The sequence below is a fragment of the Crocodylus siamensis genome, chromosome 6 (genome assembly GCF_052110815.1).
Source record: "Crocodylus siamensis isolate JL-2025a chromosome 6, ASM5211081v1, whole genome shotgun sequence".
In the NCBI taxonomy this organism is placed as follows: domain Eukaryota; kingdom Metazoa; phylum Chordata; order Crocodylia; family Crocodylidae; genus Crocodylus; species Crocodylus siamensis.
This window is the reverse complement of record NC_143400.1, coordinates 5,197,800-5,217,877: the sequence shown is the minus strand read 5'-3', so window position 1 is coordinate 5,217,877 and position 20,078 is coordinate 5,197,800. Positions and strand designations below refer to the sequence as shown.

Below are 20,078 nucleotides of genomic sequence, written 5' to 3'. Positions count from 1 at the left end.
ACAGTTATGGCTTCAGCATTAATATAAAAACCTCTTATACTAACTGCCATGGGATAGGAAGTGTGCAGAGTCAGCATGAGAGTGCACATAGGGAAAACTGCCCTTCTGAAGAAGCTTTCTACATCAGTAGTTTTCAACCTTCTTTCATTTACAGACACTTAGAAAATTTGAATAGAGGTGCAGACCCCTTCCGAGAGTTGTTTGAAACCAGTTTGAGGAAGTTTACTGAAAAAATCACCAAAATAAACACCAAAATAGTTACTTATACACGGATATGCTTTTGGTTAGCATGATTTTCTTTCAGAATCACCTAGAGCTCATTTCCCCCACCAAAAAAAAAAAAAAAGATCAATAACTATGTAACAACCAGCTTGCCAGAACACAATAGGTTTTCATTTAAAATTTAAGAAGAACTCCTCCATCAAACTGGCTGCTTGCATCACTCATCTAGAAATAATTTTATAAAGAGACTTCAACATACATCTCAATACTTCAAGAATAAGGTCCATATCAGTGGTCAGCTTCTTAATTCCTTCCATGCTGGCGATTGTCCATATTGGAATAAACTGATCGCTGTCCATTTGAGACATCAAGTAGAGATCCTTCGACAGATTCTCACTAGAAGTAAACAGGCATTTACACAAGTGATAGAGGTTGGGGACAAAAGCTTTAGCATGAAAAGACAATTCACTGTGAACATTTACAGTCTTTCTGGTCAAGATGCATGTGCTCTGCAAGTTTTCTTCTCTGGGAGTTACTGGGTCAAAGCTAGGCAAGACCAACAGCTATACAAATATAATGAAGTACAACAAAAGGGTGCCCACAACCAGGTCTCTGGCACATTACACTGCCTTTAAATACTCTCAGGAGTCCTTAGGGAGGAGTGTCTGTGATTACTTGACCTCAACCCCTTAAGAGCTGTGAAACAAAAAATTCTGTAGTCTTCACTACAGAATAAGGCTGCAGGGCAGAAGCTGCATGAGTGCGACAGCCAGGCAATTGTCTTTGCAATGCTTCAACAAGTTTCAGAGAGCAGCCGCAGAATGTCTCCAGCAAAACTACATAGCAACCTTTATAGTCTGTTTGAACCAGTATTATCTGGGGCCCTTAGACAACTCACTCAGAACCGGCACTTTTCCTGGGAGCTGAAGTAACTAGGCAGTGTCCACATGTGTACATAAAAACTTTCCACACTGCAGTCCTGCCGATTCCCAGCAAGGGGCCTGAGCACTTTCCCCTGCTCCCCACCCCCACCCCAAGCCAAAGGGGCTCTTCAAAGCTAAGCGTACAGTTAAAGCTGCTACTGGTTTGTCCCTCCGCATCCAAGTTCTCAGCATCGCAGAGAGTAACCACTGGGCGCAAGCTTGGAGCAAAAATGCTGGTGTAACTCTGGGTTTGGAGAGTGCCTGACCCCCATGATAGGGTCTGCTGCTATCAAAGTGTAGACAAGTACAGGGAGTGCTGCAATTGTACTGCTTTTCCACTGACAAATTCTGGGCCAAATATTAAACTAGTGGGAGTTATCACTGCTGGCTGTTGATGGACAGGCTGGGTGTAACCCATTTCCCCATAGGATTGAATGTAAATAAAGATGACGGGTTCTGCACCACCTGCCAGCCCAGACCCCCGTGCTCCTGCTAGCCCTGGCCAGGCCGCTCCCGGCAAGGCACCATACGAGCTCCGCCAGGGAAGGCATCAGTTCCTCCCAGCCTTGTTGTTCCCTCGCTGCAACAGCCCCTTCCAGCCTGCACCCGCCAGCCACCAGTGCACCTGTGCACAGCCCCAACTACACTGCACATGGGGCCCAAGTCAGGGACCTGCCCACCCAGGGATTTATGGTGAGAAGGCAGCAGGGCTCTGGTGCGAGGTAAGCAGTGGAGCCACCCACCCGCACCCAGCTCTGCCCAGCTGGGGCACCCTCCAGGAAAACCAGCGCTGGGATGAGCCGCCACCACCAGATGGCTGCAGGCTCTGCGCCCCACAGGTATGTGACCGGAGCGGAACAGGTCATAGACTGCAGCCCAGGGGCAGGGGAGCTCTGCAGGCTTGGATTGCACTGGCCCAGACCCTGCACTCCTGCCGGCCCTGGCCTTGGGTCCCACGATTCCTGCTGCCCTGTGCACCACGCTCATGCCCCCCACCTGGCCCTTCTCACTGCCACCACTGCTCCCCCCCGCCTGCTGGCTGCTCCAGCACCACGTGCCAGAGAAGACCCTGCGCTCCTGCCACCACACCCTGGGCCCCACCGGCCTGGGATCCAAGCTCCCATTGCCCAGCCCTGCACCCGCCCCTTCTTGTTGCTACCCCTCCTCCCCGCCCACTCCAGCACCACGTGCCAGAGCAGACCCTGGGCTCCTGCCACCCCTCCCTGGGCTCCTGCCAGCTGCCACTCACCACTTCCCTTGACACCATTGCCACCGCTTCTCCCCACCCCTGCGCTGAGCATTATAACAAAATGTGCTCAGAGCTGAGTGAAACCAGGTAGGTATTTTAAACGAGCGCTATAACAAAACTGTGGTAAGCAAAAGAGTGTTAAGCAGGGGTTGCCTGTACCTACAAACCTCTTGGTCTGCACCGACACCACTGCAAAATAGCACCATGCTGGAATTTAATGTTACTTGCATGCTGCCTGCTGTTCCTTGTATCCCAGCAGCAAGCTCAGGCCTTGATCTCTGGTCTCTTGACCTATAACCTCCTTTTCACTGTAAAATTTTAACCCAGATCCAGAGCACAAGACATTTGCAACCAAAACACAGTAACATTTATCTGCAGCTTTTATAAGCAATTTAGTACCATGAAAAAAACAGTCGTGCTATACCGTGAGAAGCAGAATTCAAGTTGTTTCTTCAAACATTCTTTAAGGTCTTCTGTAGACACAGCAGAGCCTCCTTCACCTAAAGGTAAATATTAAATTAGCTGATTGTCACTGGATCTCAGCAACATATTATTGGAAATAAAATGCAAAAAAGAATGTTTCCTTGTGCACAAAAAATGGAAAACTCAAATCATTCTGTAGAAGATGAATGGAAACATGAGACAGGTTTTATAAGTTAGTGCTAATTTATCAAATCTTGTAAACTGCAGTTTACAAGCCTCGTTCAAATGTTAAATAGCCCCAAGATTTGGCCCATGAGCACAAATGCCTTACCTATGGTCATTTTTATAAGTACACTGGCTAAAAACAAAACCTGCTGGATCTCAGAAATATGACTGACTATTAAAGTATAATTCCCAAGACCTTCTTAGTAACTGCAAATGCACTTTTAAAGAACTTCTTAAATGAAAACACAGGACAAGAGTGGAACAATATTTATAGATTGTTTTTCACTTTCACCCAGTTACAGACTAATGCTGCATTTTTTAAATGCACAAGGAGTTAAGCAACCCCCACACATGCAGTCTACCAGGTACCTAAGGCAGCAACATGGCTTGAGCTTTGCTGTTTTGCTATTCTGAGTGCTAGCATTCAGAAGATCAAAGTCAGTAAGAAAGCCTCCATTTTGAGAAGAGTATGAGCTTGTCTGTTACACTGCAGCAAGTAATTAAACACTGTTCTTAAAGCAGCATTCTTGCCAGCATCTATATTACAAATCCAAGCAAACGAGTTAGCAAGCCAAGCCATATTTATTTCCATTTCCCAATAAAAACACTCTTGCATATGTACAAAGTATATCATAACAAAAGGACTGCATAGACTAACATGTCATGTTCATACACTTGCACAGAAATTCTTATTCTTGCCAGATATTCATTCTCGCAGATCTCAGAGCATGCAAAAATAATGATTTTTATATGGAAGCATATTTTAGGCAGTGGTGATAAGTAGGGACCTACCAAACTCACGGCAGATGCAGCATGCAGAAGCTCATTTAATCTGGCATATTCCCCTGTGCATGCTTTGCCCCTTGCCCCCCTGCTGTTGATTAGCAGAGGGCACTGCCACTCTATCCTGATAAGCAGGGAAGCTAAAACTGCAGTCTTAAACATGGTGCCATTTTTGCTGCCCCACCAGTCAGGAGCAAACAGCAGGGCCATCAAGAGCCCCTCAGCCAATCAGTGGCAGGAGACAAAAACAACGCCGTATTTAAAACTGCAGTTTTCGCCTCCCCACCGATTAGGACAGAACCGTGGGGCCTTTCCACCAATCAGGTGGAGAAGGGGGCATGCACACAGGGGAACCTGTAAGATTAAAAGAGCCATAGCACACCCCACACTGCTTATTAATTTAGGAAGGGGCTGAAAAAAGCAAGCATGCCTGCAAATCAAAATGCAAGCAAGATTTTCTATGGAAAAAAGAATGTGAAAGCCTGAAAAGTGCAACACACTAAATTTTGTAGGCAACCTTCCTCAGGCCCCTAAACACCACTCTGATGAGCAGATGAACATCTGGTCCCCCTGGAAGTCAGATCAGTTCCAGCCTGACCTTCCAGTTAAGGGCTTTTGGATTCTTCATCCCATCTACTCCTCCGTCCTTCACAATTCTAGTTAGTCATCTTCTGAACCTCCAAGGGGCTCAAGAACACCAATGTTCTGCACTTAGGTGGCTTTGTTCACGTGTCATTTACCTCATATAGGATGCATTTGTTTATCATTAGGCTGCCCTTACCCAGTACAGGTTTCCCTCGCTTTATGCTATACAGGCAGTCCTCAACTTACAACATTTATAAATTGACACCCTGTTTCAACTTTATGACATCAGTTTTGACTTACAACACTTGAGCCAATGCAATGCCATGTCAGCAAACAAGTTCGCTGCGTCGCTCATCTCCCTGAAGAACATCTGTCCAAACTACTTTGGACACTAAGAAAGCAGACAAGACCCCAGAAAAACCTACAGCCAAGACCCCTGAGAAGACTCCAACCAAGAACCCTTCAAAAAGTCCAAAGCCACCTCAAAGAAGTACTTCCAAATCAATATAAATACATTAATGTAGCTATATCACTCATCTATAATTGATCAAGCACAAAATTCTGGGGTGTTTTTGGTGAAAATAGGGTATCGGGCCTTGGTTCAGGAACCATTCCCCCATTTCTAACCTTGTTTCTTATGAGAAAAATTGGTCCCGAGTTACAACATTTCAACTTAAAATGGGTTTTCAGAACCAATTGTGATGTAAGTCTGAGGACTGCCTGTACATACATTCCTGGAAAACAGCGCATAACTCGAATTCACATAAGGGGAACCCACTTTACAATGTAACAAATAGGGATATGTTCCAAGACCTCGACTGTACTGACCCCCAGGGCCATTTCTATCACTTTTATAACACAACTTTGGTACTCACCAACAGCAGAGAGGAGTATGAGAGAAGCTAGCGAGATGCTTAGAAGCCATAATGCAGTTGCCAACTACAGAATCACATCGCAGACAACAAGCGAGGAGCACAGAGCCACACAAGAGACTATTTTGATGCGCGTCACTCCCACAAGGCACCACACAAATCAGCTGGCTGCGGGCTTCCGCTGTACTGATCACGTAAGAGTGAATTTAGCTCGCATATAATGAATTTTTGGAATAAAGAGGATTATCGCGTAAGAGCGAATTTGCACGTACAGAACTTGCATAAAGCAAGGAAAACCTGTACTCCTTTTGGATGGTTTACCAAGCGCTCCACCCACAGCAGAAGCATGACAGTTTTCTGGTGCATAAGTACGTTAAGAGCACAGACAAATGTGTTAAGCTGTGGACTTCAATAGGCCTATGAGAAAGACAGATCGTTAATACTCTCAGTCAAAGGCACCTCAAGATTACTGGTATTGACCAGGCTGGCATGTACACTCACCAGAAGCATCATAAATTTGGTAGCCAAAATCTTCAGTTGCTAGGACCAGTCCATTAGCCGCTGCTTCCTCAACACCTGCACCATTTCTTGGAGCTTCACAAGATGGGGAATACATCACTTCATACTGCTTGCAGCTATCCTCTGAAATCTCTACGTTACCTGGCACAAAAACAGCAACACAGAAAGGGGAAAAAGGATGCTGTCAGTTTCAAACTATTTTCCACAATGTGCATCTAAAGTGCATTTCTTAGCCTGTTATGAGGAACATTCAAGAATATTGCAACTCAAAGACTTCTGATCTGTTTCTTTATTTCATATTTGAAAGCATGGTCCATGCAGATGGTTTGTATTTCCCCATCTAGGAAGCTTTCCTTGTTTGTACTGGTCTCACAATGATAGGCAACAAATTTCCCCCCCACCTTTTTTTAAAGTAAGCATAACAAAAGGACCGGACCCCCCCCCCCCCCACACACACGCACATTTCTGCCTAGGACGCAGAGAAGACCAGGAAACACCATGGAAGTTATGCATTTAGCATACACTTAACATAGAAACTAACCCCCAGGCCTATGCAGATGTCAGAGGTTAAACTGCTTTTGGTTGTCCCACCAAGATAAGTAAGGTAGGAGAAACGCAGTGGAAGAAAACTCAGTCTCTCCCCTCTCTGAGGTCCCCTATGCAGGAGAGGGGATCTGAAACACAGCTACCACCCACCTGAAAAATCAGCCCAGAACCAGCAACCATTGATCTCAGAGACGAACAGAACGAAAAGGTCACGATCTAACATGTTATAACAGTTAGTTTCTCAAACGGCTTCAGTTTAGACACTTAAAAAACACAGATGAATTACTTGCAACAGCCATAAGTAATATTTGTCAAGGCAAAATTGACATTTCTAACCAAAGGAGGCACTCATGCTGAAGCAGCAACTGATTTTTAGAATAAAAATGTCACTCACTGCATTTCTCCTCACTTTGGTTGGCAAATGCTTTTAAGTTAAACTTTATATTGACTCAAAGACTTACCAAGAAGTATCATGCTACCAGAACCATCTCCTCCTGGAGGACTAGATTTTCCCTCCTCATGCTACACATCAGGAGATATCTACCACCCAAGCAAGGTTTAAGCATGAAAAAAAGCATTTTTTTTTTTTGCCATGTAACATCCAAGAGAGATTAAAATGTGGAATAGTTCAATCCACTTGGACTAAGCAGCCCTCAGATCTCATAATCTTTCTGTTCATAGGGTCAAGTGTACACTAAAGTGCAGCAATGGTAAGAAAAAGACAACAGAAAAGGAAACAAAGGTGAGGTAAAGGAGAAAAAGGTAGAAAGAGTCTAGAAGCCATTTCCACACATTTAGTGACTTGTTTCCCTCTTAGCGCGATACTTGATCATCACTGGGCCATAAGCATTGCACAAGACTACCCCACACTGCTCCCCTTACTGAATTACTCTTCCCTCAGTATTGTTTTAGGCATCACCTCAGATTTTTAAGCCAAAATTCACTTCAGCTGATCTTCTGTACCATGATGCTTGGCAGATTCAATGCAAGCTAACTACATTTAAAGTCTAGAGCTGTACTATCAAGGTTAGGAACACTGGTTCCTTCTAACTGCTGGATTTAGGCTTAAACACAATACATATAATCCCAATTTAGCAAGGGATTGAAGTCACTGGTCACGCTTAGGTAGGTAGCTCTGACATCTCACCCTCAGCATGAGTCCCTGATGTGGCTGCCGTTTCCGGCCACGAATGCTCAGTGCCATTGGTCACTTGTGTAGCTTCAGTGCTTCCCTGTGGAGCTTCTTGCCATACTTTTGCATTGGGATTTAAACCAGCACCTTTTGATGTTACCTGCTGGAGAGACCAAAGTAGACAGATTTATATAAAGACATCCAGAGTTCTGACCCATGTGAACCTGTCTAACCTTCAGGTTAGCACTTCATTTCCCAGGTGAATCGAGGGGGACACTACAAGAGGCATAGCTTTCCAGCAGGCAGAGGTTAAGGAAAAATGTGAAAGGAAAAACTCTCAATATACTTTAAAGCATCTTGTCCCACTACCATTAGAGATGTCATGCCCCTTCCACTTTTTTACTACCACCAAACAAACAACATTTAGATAGCCACTGGGACAATAACATCAGCATGTCTTTTGAGAGCAGGAGAATCAGCCAGATGAGTTAGCAGATCCATATACATCATAGGCTTTGTAATGATTTGACTCATTCATAATCCTTCAACTGTCCTTTCACCAGGAGATCTCTCCAGTCTGAGCATAACCCAGGCTCTTCCCAAAAGAAAGCACAAGGAACCCTGCATCATGTTCTGCTCTGGTGACAGATGGGGAGCCTGCCAGATACAAACCATGAAATGCATGGCTCAATTCAAAACCTATGCTCAGCTACAGAAGTCCCGATTAACTGTAGACTGTGAAAAAATTCCTTATCAACTTGCTCATTCTGAATGCCAACACTTTGTCCAGCAAGCGTTTTATACTTCAGATATACCAGTCTGAACTAGTGGACTTGTCACTCAAGAGGCAGTAACCAAGGGGAGAAATTTATTTTGGCTCCTGAAAGAGTTTTTTATGCCCTACTCACTGCCTGCCAGGATTCTCAGGGGGCTAAACTTTGATACTGCACAACAAAACACACCCTAATTAGAATAACTGTTTAAGCGCCAAGCATATGGAGAGAAACCACTCAGTCTCCCAAATGAAACATTCCATTTTGTTGACTGGGAGGCATTTATAGGTAAACAGGTCTTCCTGCAGCAAGAACTGTCATGATCCAGAGTTATGGAATCCAAGAAGACACAGGAAGTTGAGAATAAAACAAAAAACTGAATTGGATGAAAACATCTTATCCACAGGATTGTAAGCTAACAGCTTTCAGGATTGCTATAAAAAGGCAGGGGAAGCAACAACACGACACACACACGCAAGCAAACTGAGCCCTTGCAGTGTGCTGGTAAATCATCTCTTTCCCAAGGAAGCAAGTTTCAGTGCAGCCATGCATACAGCCTGCAGGCATACAGATCAGGATTAGCAGAACTCCCTGCAGCAGTTCCCAGCTGAAGAATGTCAATAGTATTCACTCTCCCATGCTATTAGCACCTCTTTCCACACTCCAAGGCCACAAAACCACAAGGTTTTTCCACTTAATACCCAGGATCTTCCGTTTCTATTTTAGAAGTGTTCTAGTGAACACTTTAGGATGCCTTCAGACACAGAACCTCTTTAATTCATACCACTTTTGAGGGTGAAGGACACTCCTCTTCTAATACTGGCTGAAGACTTCTGCAATAGAAGCCCAATCAAAAGAATAAGGAAGTTTGATATTTCAGAGCTTGGCCTTCTAGTGTCTCTGGGGCTAAGGAGTGGCTTTTAGTTCATACCATGCCATGCACAGAAGACAAAAGGATAAGGAAGTGGACTAGATAGCCAAAGGGATTATTCTATTTTTCTCTGCCAAGATTGCACCTGACCCAAAACTGTGAACTTCTGGAGGGAAGCCTTCATTTAGTAGGGCCCTTTGACTGCTTCCTACAAGTGCAAAAAGCCTCCAAGTGAAAGTGGCAGACTCAACAGGTTTGTGTGGGAGGGGAAAGAAATGACTGTAGTAGTCAGCTCTGGGAAGCAGAGTGCATATTTCAGGGTTAGAAGGAGATAAACCCAGAAGTAATGGATTTAATTTTAATTTGCATAAGTTTTTTCCCCTTCGGTAAAGGCAGTGAGGAGAACATGGACTGGGGGGGATGGGAATGAGAACAAGCAGCAGTAACACAGTCAAATTAACACATGTAATATGACTGCATACCTCCCTCCCCATTTGCACAGCCCTCAGGGTATAGCAATTCCCCTGAGGGTGCTGGACAGCAATGTAACTTCGTAACGGCACAAAAAGTGCCAAACAGGCATTCACAAGTCCTGGTCCAAGTTGAGACAGAATCCTCTGCTGCAGTACGAACCGAGTCAAAAAATTCAGGATGTGCTTGGCTTCCTCCTTATCTTTTTACTTTGGGCTGTCCTTATCCATGGGGGAGGGACTTTCCCACTATGAGTTTCTCATCTTTCTATAACCTACCTTATGAAAGCTGCTGAGCTTCATTTAGACAGGGAGAGAGAGGTACCCGAGGCAGGCATGCCAACGTTGGTGCAGATCACCACTTGGCAAGTTTTTGGAGCTTTTAGCTCACATGATGCCCTTGTGCCTTGCCATTACGCTTATCGCCACATCAGGAAACTACAAGCACCCAGAAAAATGTATTGCCAGCATGGAAAACCATTTCTTGTACAAACCCATCTAAGTATATCAAGAAAAGGAGAGCTGCTTTCAATGCACTTCAGTGTGTGCAATGAAGTGTTCAGTGTGGCAAGGAACCTCATCTCCACAGAACAAGAACTACAAGCTCCCAGTCTCAACCATGCCTAGCTGCACTGTCAATTAATGGTCCTAGATCAACAGGCTCTTCTCACCGAATCATAGAGAAGTCGGGCTAGAAGGGACCTCCAGAGGTCATCTAGTCCAACCCCCTGCCTGCGGCAGGATCATCCCAACCCACTTCAGCGTCATGAGAAGCAAACACAATCATTTGCCACAATACAAAACATACCTGGGATTATCCTGTAACCCCCATTTAAGTAACTACATTTTGTCACAAAAGTTTTTCAATTACATAGTCACAATCACTTCTTAAATGAAGACTTTACTGAATTTAAATCTCCAATTAAGCAAAGACAGTATTTTAAGTGCCTGCTCTTCTGATGAAAGAATCAAGTTGTTTCATTTTATATGAGGCTTCCTGCCTCTGCTGCTGTAGGGATTTCACTTTCAAAAGAGAAGCAGTGCCCCTCTTAAAAGAGATTCTATGAACAGAGCTGCCTGCGTTCAGAAGGGCCGGGGGGAGGGGGGCATTTAGATCCTCAGAGTGATCTCTGGCTCAACTGGCTGCCATTTAACTTAGTTTTAATATGCCCATTGATTTGGGAAGGAAACAAAGTCACAATATGTGCCACATTCCAGTATGTACCACAAGCAGCTGATATTCGGCAGGTACCAACACAGCTAATCAAATCCTTTTCAGCAAAGTCGGGAACGTGGACTCTGCTTATAATCTGACGAATGCTATTGGACCCATCTGATTGGAAAAAATACTTTAAGTATACTGGAAGGAGAAGGCTTTTCATGATGAAGTCACAATTTCAGAGACCATAAGGGTCAGCAAAGCTAATAAATATTTGCATAATGACAAAGAGCCACTCTGTTTCAAATGTATGCTCAAAAGAGGGTTGAGTCTACCATAAAAACATTCAGAACCAAACAACTTCCAGCAGGCATATGCTGGCTATGGCCAGCATGTTATACTAGAGACTGGGTACCCATCCAAAAATCCCTGCTGATATGGAGTCAGACCACTAAAGGTTAGGGCCACTTTGAACATTAGCAGTGATACCTGTGTCTGGCCTCAACTGACTGAAGAGATCCTGACACTCCCTGGATAGAGCTGCAGCTACTGGGGGGGGAGTGACATATCTCTAGACTGAAAGTACTGCCTGCCGCTCTCTTGGATTTTCTAAGTTAGACTTCACAATAAAGAGAGACTCAAACTGAGTTGCTTTGAGGTCTCCCCCCTCAAAAAACCTTCCTTTTTCAGTTGCTGAATTTCTTCTGTTTGCTGTGTGAAGAAAAGTTAAACACTTGCTCATCCTATTTTATCCTACAGCAAAGTCAAAATGCTGATTCTGTGACAGCTATAACTCCTAGCAACAGACTTGTGAGAACAAAGCTGTAGCTCCTTTATAGAAAGGAATACATCACACTTCTATACACCTCTCATGAGAAATTACAAAGATGGGTAAACTAAGGCATGGAAAAACAAAACACCTTGCCCAAGGTCAGTAAGCTTACAGCAAGGCTGGAACGGAACCCCAGGCCTCCGGACCCAATTACATGACATTTCTGTTATGGGCGGAGGGAGGGACAAAGCAAGCAAATTTGACTACTCTCTTGGTAACTACTGATTCCTTCCAAGTTAATTAAGACAGTAAAAAAAAACAAAAAACAAACCCAAGTGATATGAAGTGTCAAATTGAACCCTAGCGGATACACTGAAAAGGGCTCATTTCTGCCCTTTGTTGCCAACAAGCAGCAGTAGCTTGGTACCATGAGCATACCAGATAACGCTCCCTCAAAGCAAGCTTCCAATTGTGGGGAAACTGGTTTGAAGAACACATCAGTTTCTGCATTACCCTCTTGCCTGCAATTAGTCCTTGTCATTTGGTAAAACACTTGAGAGACCCCATATGAAAAGTACTAAACAAAAACCAGCTTTGATTTTTATTAATTGATCTCTTCTGAAAAACTCTGCCATAACAGAGACGTGTGCAAGCACATGAGTATTTAGACTGCCGTTTCCTGGTGCAGCAGACAGTTTGGAGTATCCCTCTCCCTAGGGGCACGCAACTCCAGGCCTCAAATACAGTTTTGTTTTGTATAGCACCTTTCATACAGATTGTTCCAAGTGATTTAGATGCATAATGTGCAATGCAATGTTAATATTTCTTATTTCTTGTAAAGCTACTGGATCAGTCTGGTGTGTTATCCTACTAGCAGACTGAATTAACTGCCTTGAACTCGGTATTACAACAGAACATGGTCAGTCACAGACCAATGATCACACGGGTTAACTCATAGATAACAGTATCAGCAGAAACACCTCTAGCAAAGCAAAAAATAAATAAGCCAGGTTTCTATATAAAATTACCTGCTGCTGCCTATGATAACTGATGCATCTGATTCAGTTAGTCTATAAGGTGCACATCTACCCTGCCTTCTTCTAGTTACTCCCTGAATACAGATTCTTTTGACTTGCTTCAACTAGCTCAAGAGCCTAGGCCCCATTTATTGGGCAAAGTCTTAATTTCTGTCAGTCGATTTCAATTCTACAATATGCTTCCAAACACTTGCTGCTGAAGTCTTTAGCACTTGCCCTGCAAGTTTAGCTTTTCCACCCTGGCGTCAGTCTTATGTATAGCTCGCTGTTCACAACTCTGAACACAGTTAGTTGCCAGATCAGTCTTGAAGAGGAACGCTACCTAGTGAAAAAAGACACATGGTGAAAAATAAAGCATTAGGGCTCTATTATAGGAGCACTGTTTTCCATCGGTCCAGTTTTTTTTAATTTTTAGTTCCACCCTTCAAGTGGGTTCTCAAAGTTAGCTTCCTCAAGGTTTTCTACCACAGCAGATATTTAGCTATTTATCTGAAGGAAATAAGGCTATTAAAACTTTTTTTTTTAAATACTTTAGGAACTTAATTAGCTCCTGGGTGGTTATCCCTTAACCAAGTATGTGCAACTCCCTACTTAACCTGCTTATAGCAAGTTAAATCCAAACAATTTGAAACATTCTGAATAACAAATGCTGAATAGTGCATGATGTCACACACATACTGGAAATAAGTTTCACCAAAGTGGGGCAAAACTTACTTGTTAAATGTTGATCTTTGAGTACAAATGAATAGGAGATAGATTTGGGTCCAAAAATCATGTTGCAATATGGGGAGGAGGGGGCGGAAAGAAAACTTTCCTCTGATCAACTGTGTGTACAAAGGCAGAGTAAAGTTGAAGAAACGTTTCATCTCAGACACCGGTTCGCAACCTTTTTGCGTCCCACCAACCATTTTGTCAAAAAAAGCCACCAAAAAAACCCTGCTCGCACCTAGATAGAAACAAAACCCCACAAAATCGCAGTTTGAGCCATCTATTGATGCCTCCATTTAAAGTGCAAACAACTGGTTCTTTCAATTGGGCAATGAGTTGAAGTCCCACCTACGCGACCTTCGCATGCGTCCGTCCCACTGGTTGAGAAACAACCGATCTAAGACCTGCATGTAATTGCCTGAACAAAAAAAAAAAAACCCCCAGAAAAGATGATCTCTCAAAATGCAACAAACCACAATAAAAATATCACCGCTATCAAGTCTGCTCGAGCTTCAGAGGCAACATTATTTAAAGTACAAAAAAAAGCCAGCACACTGGGCAAAGTCGGCCGCACATTGACCACGCTCGATGAATGACAAACTGCTCGGAGAAAAACCCCTCTGCTCCTACCCTTTTCATTCGCTCGGTTTAAAAAAAGCGAGTGTACAACCCTACCGCGGCCGCTGCCCCAGGAAGCGCTCGCCACCACGAGGCGACGGCTCCACGGGTCACCCTCCACTTCGACCGCGGCACCGTGAGCGAGGACACGAGCGCAGCGTCTCGTCCCGGGGGTAAAAGGGCCAAGGTGGGCAGGGAACTGCCCGGCGGCCCAGTGCACCCGCACGGCTGTGGCAGGCAGGGTGAGGGACAGAGCGCGGCTGGTTCCTGGAGGCAGCCCGGCGGAGAGGAAAGGAGAACCGAAAGCCCCGCGCGTGGCGAGAACGGCGGAGGAGAGGGGAGCGGGGCCCACCCGCCCGCGTGTCACCTTCGCGCCGCCGCCGCTTGACAAAAGGTCACCGCGGTGCCTCCGCCCCGCCCCGCCCGCGAGAAGCTTCCAGAGCCCGGCACGTGCGGCCCGGAGCCGCCGGGGGAGGGGAGGGGAGGGGAGGGGCGGCCCGGCCCCAAGTGCTGTGTCAGCCCGGCCCCGCTCACCTCCACGAAGAGCAGCATGGCGGTCCCCCTCCCCCCCCCCACGGCCGCGCCCACGCCCGGGCCCCACGCTCCGCTCCCCGCGGCCCGGCAGCGCCAGCGCTAAGGACACCCGGGCTCCGCCTCCGGCTGCTGCCGCCAGGGCCGGCGCCCCTCCCCCGCACCGCCTCTTCCGGGTCATGCACTGCAAGCGCTTCCGGGGGCACCCCGCCCGGAGCCAATCGTTGCATGGCCTCGCGGGGATGGCCCATCCTCGGCGCCGCGGGGGGAGGAGCAGCGCGTACCATGCGTGTGCGTGGGGGCGGGGTGACGTCACGCGTGCAGCCGGCTCCCGACCACAAGGCATCCTGGTTTTCTCGGATTAAAAAAAAAAAATCCCCAATTTTCTGGAAAATACAACAAAAGTAGCCCCAAATCCATGTTTTTGCATGATTAAAATGAAACACCATTATGATACACACACGTACATATATATATATATACACATACACATGTATACATATATATGTATGTATGTATGTGTATCTATAGACATACACGTATATATTAGTAATCGGCTCATGATGTCTTTTGCCAACAAGATCTTTGCAAAAAAAAATGTCTTTCATTGCACAAACACCCTCATCCGGCATCAGAGAAAAGATTGTACATGTTCTCCTGGGTCAAAATGCAAGTTTGTATTTCATAGGATTTTACAGGGGGTCAATAGATGGAAAAGCCTCTGGGGAGCAGTTCTTAGCTGGTGAGGAGTCTCAGCTCTCCTATGAGGCTGTGATGGGACTTGGGGGTCATGGCTGACCATAAGAGGAATGAGCCACCCATGCATCTCAAGCAAGACTCAAGGAGTCATCCTCCCGCTGTACTCAGCCTTGGTGAGGCCGCAGCTGGAGCACTGCATCCAGTTCTGGGCTCCGCACTTTAGAAAGGACATGGACAAGATTGAGAGAGTCCAGAGGAGAGCCACGCGCATGATCAGAGGTCAAGAGAGCAGGCCTTACGAGGAGAGGCTGAGAGCCATGGGACTCTTCAGCCTGGAGAAGCAGGGGGGACCTGGTGGCAGTCCGTAAGCCCATCAGGGGCGTGCATCAGTATCTGGGAGAACATCTGTTCACCAGGGCACCCCAGGGGAAGACAAGGTCTAATGGTCACAAACTGGTGGAAGACCGTTTTAGACTGGACATAAGGAAAACCTTTACCATCCAAGTCTCCAGAGTCTGGAACAGACTCCCACCAGAAGTGGTGCAAACACTTACTCTGGATATGTTCAAGAAATGCCTGGATATTCACCTTGCTGGAGTGATCTAACCCCAGCTGACTTCCCGCCCCTGGGGCAAGGGGCTGGACCCAATGATCTTGCGGGGTCCCTTCGTGGTACTGGCTACGGGGGACGACCTTATCGGCGACCTAGTGATTGATGGGAAGCTGGGTGACAGCGACCACAAGCTGATCACCTTCACCATCCGCCGTAAAGCTGGCAAGTCAGTCAGCAACACAGAAGTCCTTGACTTCAGAAAAGCTGACTTTGACAAGCTCAAGAGGCTAGTCGGTCAGGCCCTCAGGGACCACGACCCCAGGGAGATGGGAGTTCAAGAAGAGTGGTTGCTTCTCAAGGAAGCGATCCTCAGTGCACAAGCTAAATCTATTCCAACACGGAGGAAAGGCAGCAAGAAGGCACAGCAGCCCCCCTGGCTCTCCAGAGACCTAGCGGACCTACTGTGGCTAAAAAGGAAAGCCTACAAAGGATGGAGGACGGGATTCACCTCCAAGGAGGATTACTCTGCGCTGGTCCGGTCCTGCAGGGAGCAAACCAGGAAAGCCAAGGCTGCAACTGAACTCCAACTAGCTTCAGGCATCAAGGACAACAAAAAGTCCTTTTTCAGACATGTGGGGAGCCGGAGGAAAAGCAAGGGCAATGTTGGACCCCTGCTAAACCAGATGGGGCAACTGACAACTGACGCCCAGGAAAAAGCCAACCTATTAAATAGGTACTTTGCGTCAGTCTTTCATCAGTCACATGGGATGCCCATGCCTGCTATGGGACAGGGAAATCTGGGTGAGGGGGATCCCCTACCCTCCATAAGTGCTGACCTCGTGAAGGAACACCTTGAGAAGCTGGATACCTTCAAGTCAGCTGGCCCTGACAACCTGCACCCCAGGGTACTCAAGGAGCTGGCGAGCGTCATAGCCCAGCCCATGGCACGGGTCTTTGAAAACTCCTGGCGCTCTGGTGTAGTGCCTGAAGACTGGAAGAAGGCCAATGTGGTGCCGATCTTCAAGAAAGGGAGGAGAGTGGATCCGGCTAACTACAGGCCCATCAGCCTGACTTCTATCCTGGGGAAGATCCTAGAAAAGTTTATTAAGGAGGCCATTCTTGAGGGACTGACCCAGGCTGACATCCTAAGGGATAGCCAGCACGGGTTTGTTGCGGGTAGGTCTTGTTTGACCAATCTCATTTCCTTCTATGACCAGGTGACCTATCACCTGGACAAGGGAGAAGAGGTCGATGTCATATATCTTGACTTCAAAAAAGCTTTTGATCTGGTATCGCATGATCACCTCTTGGCCAAACTGCCCAGTTGTGGCCTTGGCTCCACCACGATCCGCTGGCTGGGAAATTGGCTCCGTGGTCGGACCCAGAGGGTTGTGATTGATGGCAGTCACTCACTGTGGTGCCCTGTGACCAGTGGGGTCCCTCAAGGCTCTGTCCTGGGACCCATACTGTTCAACATCTTCATTAACGATGTGGACATTGGAGTCAGGAGTGGACTGGCCAAGTTCGCCGATGACACCAAACTTTGGGGCAAAGCATCCACGCCAGAGGACAGGCGGGTGATCCAGGCTGACCTGGACAAGCTCAGCAAATGGGCAGACGAGAACCTCATGGTATTTAACACCGAAAAATGCAAGGTTCTCCACCTTGGGAGGAAAAACCTGCAGCACCCTTATAGGCTCGGCAGTGCTACGTTGGTTAGCACTACAGAAGAAAGAGACTTGGGGGTCATCATTGACCACAAGATGAACATGAGCCTGCAATGCGATGCTGCGGCTACTAAAGCGGCCAAAACGCTGGCTTGCATCCATAGATGCTTCTCGAGCAAATCCCGGGACGTCATTCTCCCCTTGTACTCGGCCTTGGTGAGGCCGCAGCTGGAGTACTGCGTCCAGTTTTGGGCTTCACAATTCAAAAAGGATGTGGAGAAGCTTGAGAGAGTCCAGAGGAGAGCCACGCGCATGATCAGAGGTCAGGAAAACAGATCTTACAATGACAGGCTGAGAGCCACGGGACTCTTTAGCCTGGAAAAGCGCAGGCTCAGGGGTGATCTGATGGCCACCTATAAGTTTATCAGGGGTGACCACCAGGATCTGGGGGAACGTTTGTTCACCAGAGCGCCCCAAGGGATGACGAGGTCGAATGGTCACAAACTCCTGCAAGACCGTTTCAGGCTGGACATAAGGGAGAATTTCTTTACTGTCCGAGCCCCCAAGGTCTGGTACAGTCTGCCAGCGGAGGTGGTTCAAGCACCTACATTGAACACCTTCAAGAGTAAATTGGATGTTTATCTTGCTGGGATCCTATGACCCCAGCTGACTTCCTGCCCTTTGGGCAGGGGGCTGGACTCGATGATCTCCCGAGGTCACTTCCAGCCCTGATGTCTATGAAATCTATGAAATCTATGAAGTCTAAGAAATGCGTGGAAAGGCTCTGTCTTCGTAAAGTCCCCAGTGAGCAATTAAAATGCTAGAACGCCAGGCAGGTCTGCAATTCCAGACACAGCTCCATTTCAATGACTCTGGGGAGCTGCATTGCTGCTAAAATGTCCAGCTCCACTTACACACACCCACGCACTGCTTAGTCCACCGGTGTCTGCGTGCGCCTGTGGAGGGCTGCACGTGCACAGGTGATAAGTAGACCAGGGCCGCCGTGAGCAACGGGAGCTCCACATTTCACAGCCCAGCCAATAATGTCACTGACCCCAAGACGCCTGCACTGACTCCTCCCTGCTTGTAACAGACCGACAGGATTAAATAATTACCTACAATCCTCTGGAGACAGAGAGGGATGTAGATAAGTAGCTAGACTTAAGTATCTAGACTTCATGTTCTGGGTTCACAAGGGATGGATTTAATGCTGACTGGGACTGGACCTGCAGGCAGAGGTCTCAATAGACTCATCTACCCTCATTAAGTTCCCAGTTAGGATTTGTAGATATTTTTCTGTTAGGGGGGAAACCTCACGATCAGATCATGACTCTGACCTCCCAGGAAGTCTAGCTGGCAGATCCGGGCACGTTATGGCTATGAAGTGCTCCCTGTTCAGAACCACACAGGCATTATTTAACTGACCAAACCTGTTCCTTAGGTACCTGTGCACACTCCTTCTGCTGTGGCTTGTGATACAAGAGGGAACTAGGGCAAGGGTTGTTATGACATCAACCAGACAGATGAAACATCCTCATCTCTGCACGATGTGTTTCCATTTACAGCTCTGATGATGAAACAATAACCTGTGGCAGAGGCCTGAATCATTAGGAGTTGATTGTTTGAACAGGAAAAAAACTATCAACCCCTAAACCCAGAGACACGGGAATCATTGTAATTGTCAGGAAATACAGGCAAACCTCAGTCAGAAACCAATTTAGAACCACAGCTTGAATCCCAAGCCTGTTGACAAGAATTACTCAGTGAAATGTCCCCATCCATGAAGAAAGTCCTGATAAGATTAATTCTGCTCACCTGGACAGAGCCAGGAAGGGGTGTGTTGTTGGGGGCTGCTGGACGTCTCCTGTAAGTAAAAGAGCAGGGTGCCTGGTCATTTGCAGAAGGGAGTCACAGATAGATGAATGATTATGCCATGTTAAATTTTCCCAGTAATGGTGGGGGGTGATGAACTGTTTTCCCCTCTCAGGGCACTGCCTGTGTCCGCTACCAGCTGGTTTTGTCAGTAAGCTGAGGAGCTAAATATTTGCTTCCTAATAATTATCATTTAGAAATAGGGTCACAATTGTGAGAGGTGTCAAGCGTCTATAACATAGGTGCAAAAACCACTCATCTGACCCAAAATGAGCATCAGATATTTTCAAAGTCAGCTTCTTGTCAAATATTCTAACCCATTTGCAGCATTTGAGATGTGCTCTTAGCTCTGCTCCTAACTGATCCTATGTTGCTGTTGCTCTAGCACTCACAGTTCCTCACTGAAATCAGGGCCACATTGGTCTAGGCACAATAAACATCACAGGCAGAGGCAGATCTGGCTTCAAAAGGCCTAAAATCTAACTACAAAAACAGACAAAAGTAAATAAGGAAAATATTATCTCATTTTGCAAGACACAAGGATTTCTTAGGGTGATATCTTTTATTAAACCATGTGTAGCTGGGATAGAATTAGACAGGCTTGCAAATGCAAGACATTCTTCATCAGGTCACCTATGGCATTTTGTTCTCTCAGCTGTCCAAAAAGCATGAAATTCGTTATGCAACCTTTCAAAATGTAGTTCAAATACTTACTGAGAAAAAGGCAGCTCCAGAAGCCCAAATCCAAAGTGCTGAAGGCAGATACAAGACACTTACAGCCAATGAGCTAATGCAACAAGAACTGTGTGAGGTGATGGAGAAAGCAGCAATTCAAAATTTGGAGCTAGGACTGCTCTTGAAAAGGTCCC

General features: G+C 46.4%; 1 protein-coding gene across 3 annotated transcripts in view; it reads right to left on the bottom strand.

The window, feature by feature from the left end:
• LARP4 (La ribonucleoprotein 4) overlaps positions 1-14,570 on the bottom strand; it is a 29,876-nt gene extending 15,306 nt beyond the window's left edge. Inside the window, exons 1-5 of one of the 3 annotated variants that reach the window (XM_090051149.1) lie at positions 14,422-14,570; positions 7,495-7,642; positions 5,784-5,942; positions 2,819-2,894; positions 482-618 (exon numbers count right to left, since the gene is read on the bottom strand). In XM_090051149.1, coding sequence (XP_089907275.1) covers positions 482-618; positions 2,819-2,894; positions 5,784-5,942; positions 7,495-7,642; positions 14,422-14,439 — 538 coding nt within the window. In that variant the 5' untranslated portion in view covers positions 14,440-14,570. Of the gene's footprint in view, positions 1-481; positions 619-2,818; positions 2,895-5,783; positions 5,943-7,494; positions 7,643-13,275; positions 13,493-14,421 lie in introns of those variants that run through there. The other 2 variants (XM_090051150.1, XM_090051151.1) reach the window with 2 other exon arrangements.
• Positions 14,571-20,078: the final 5,508 nt, after the last annotated feature.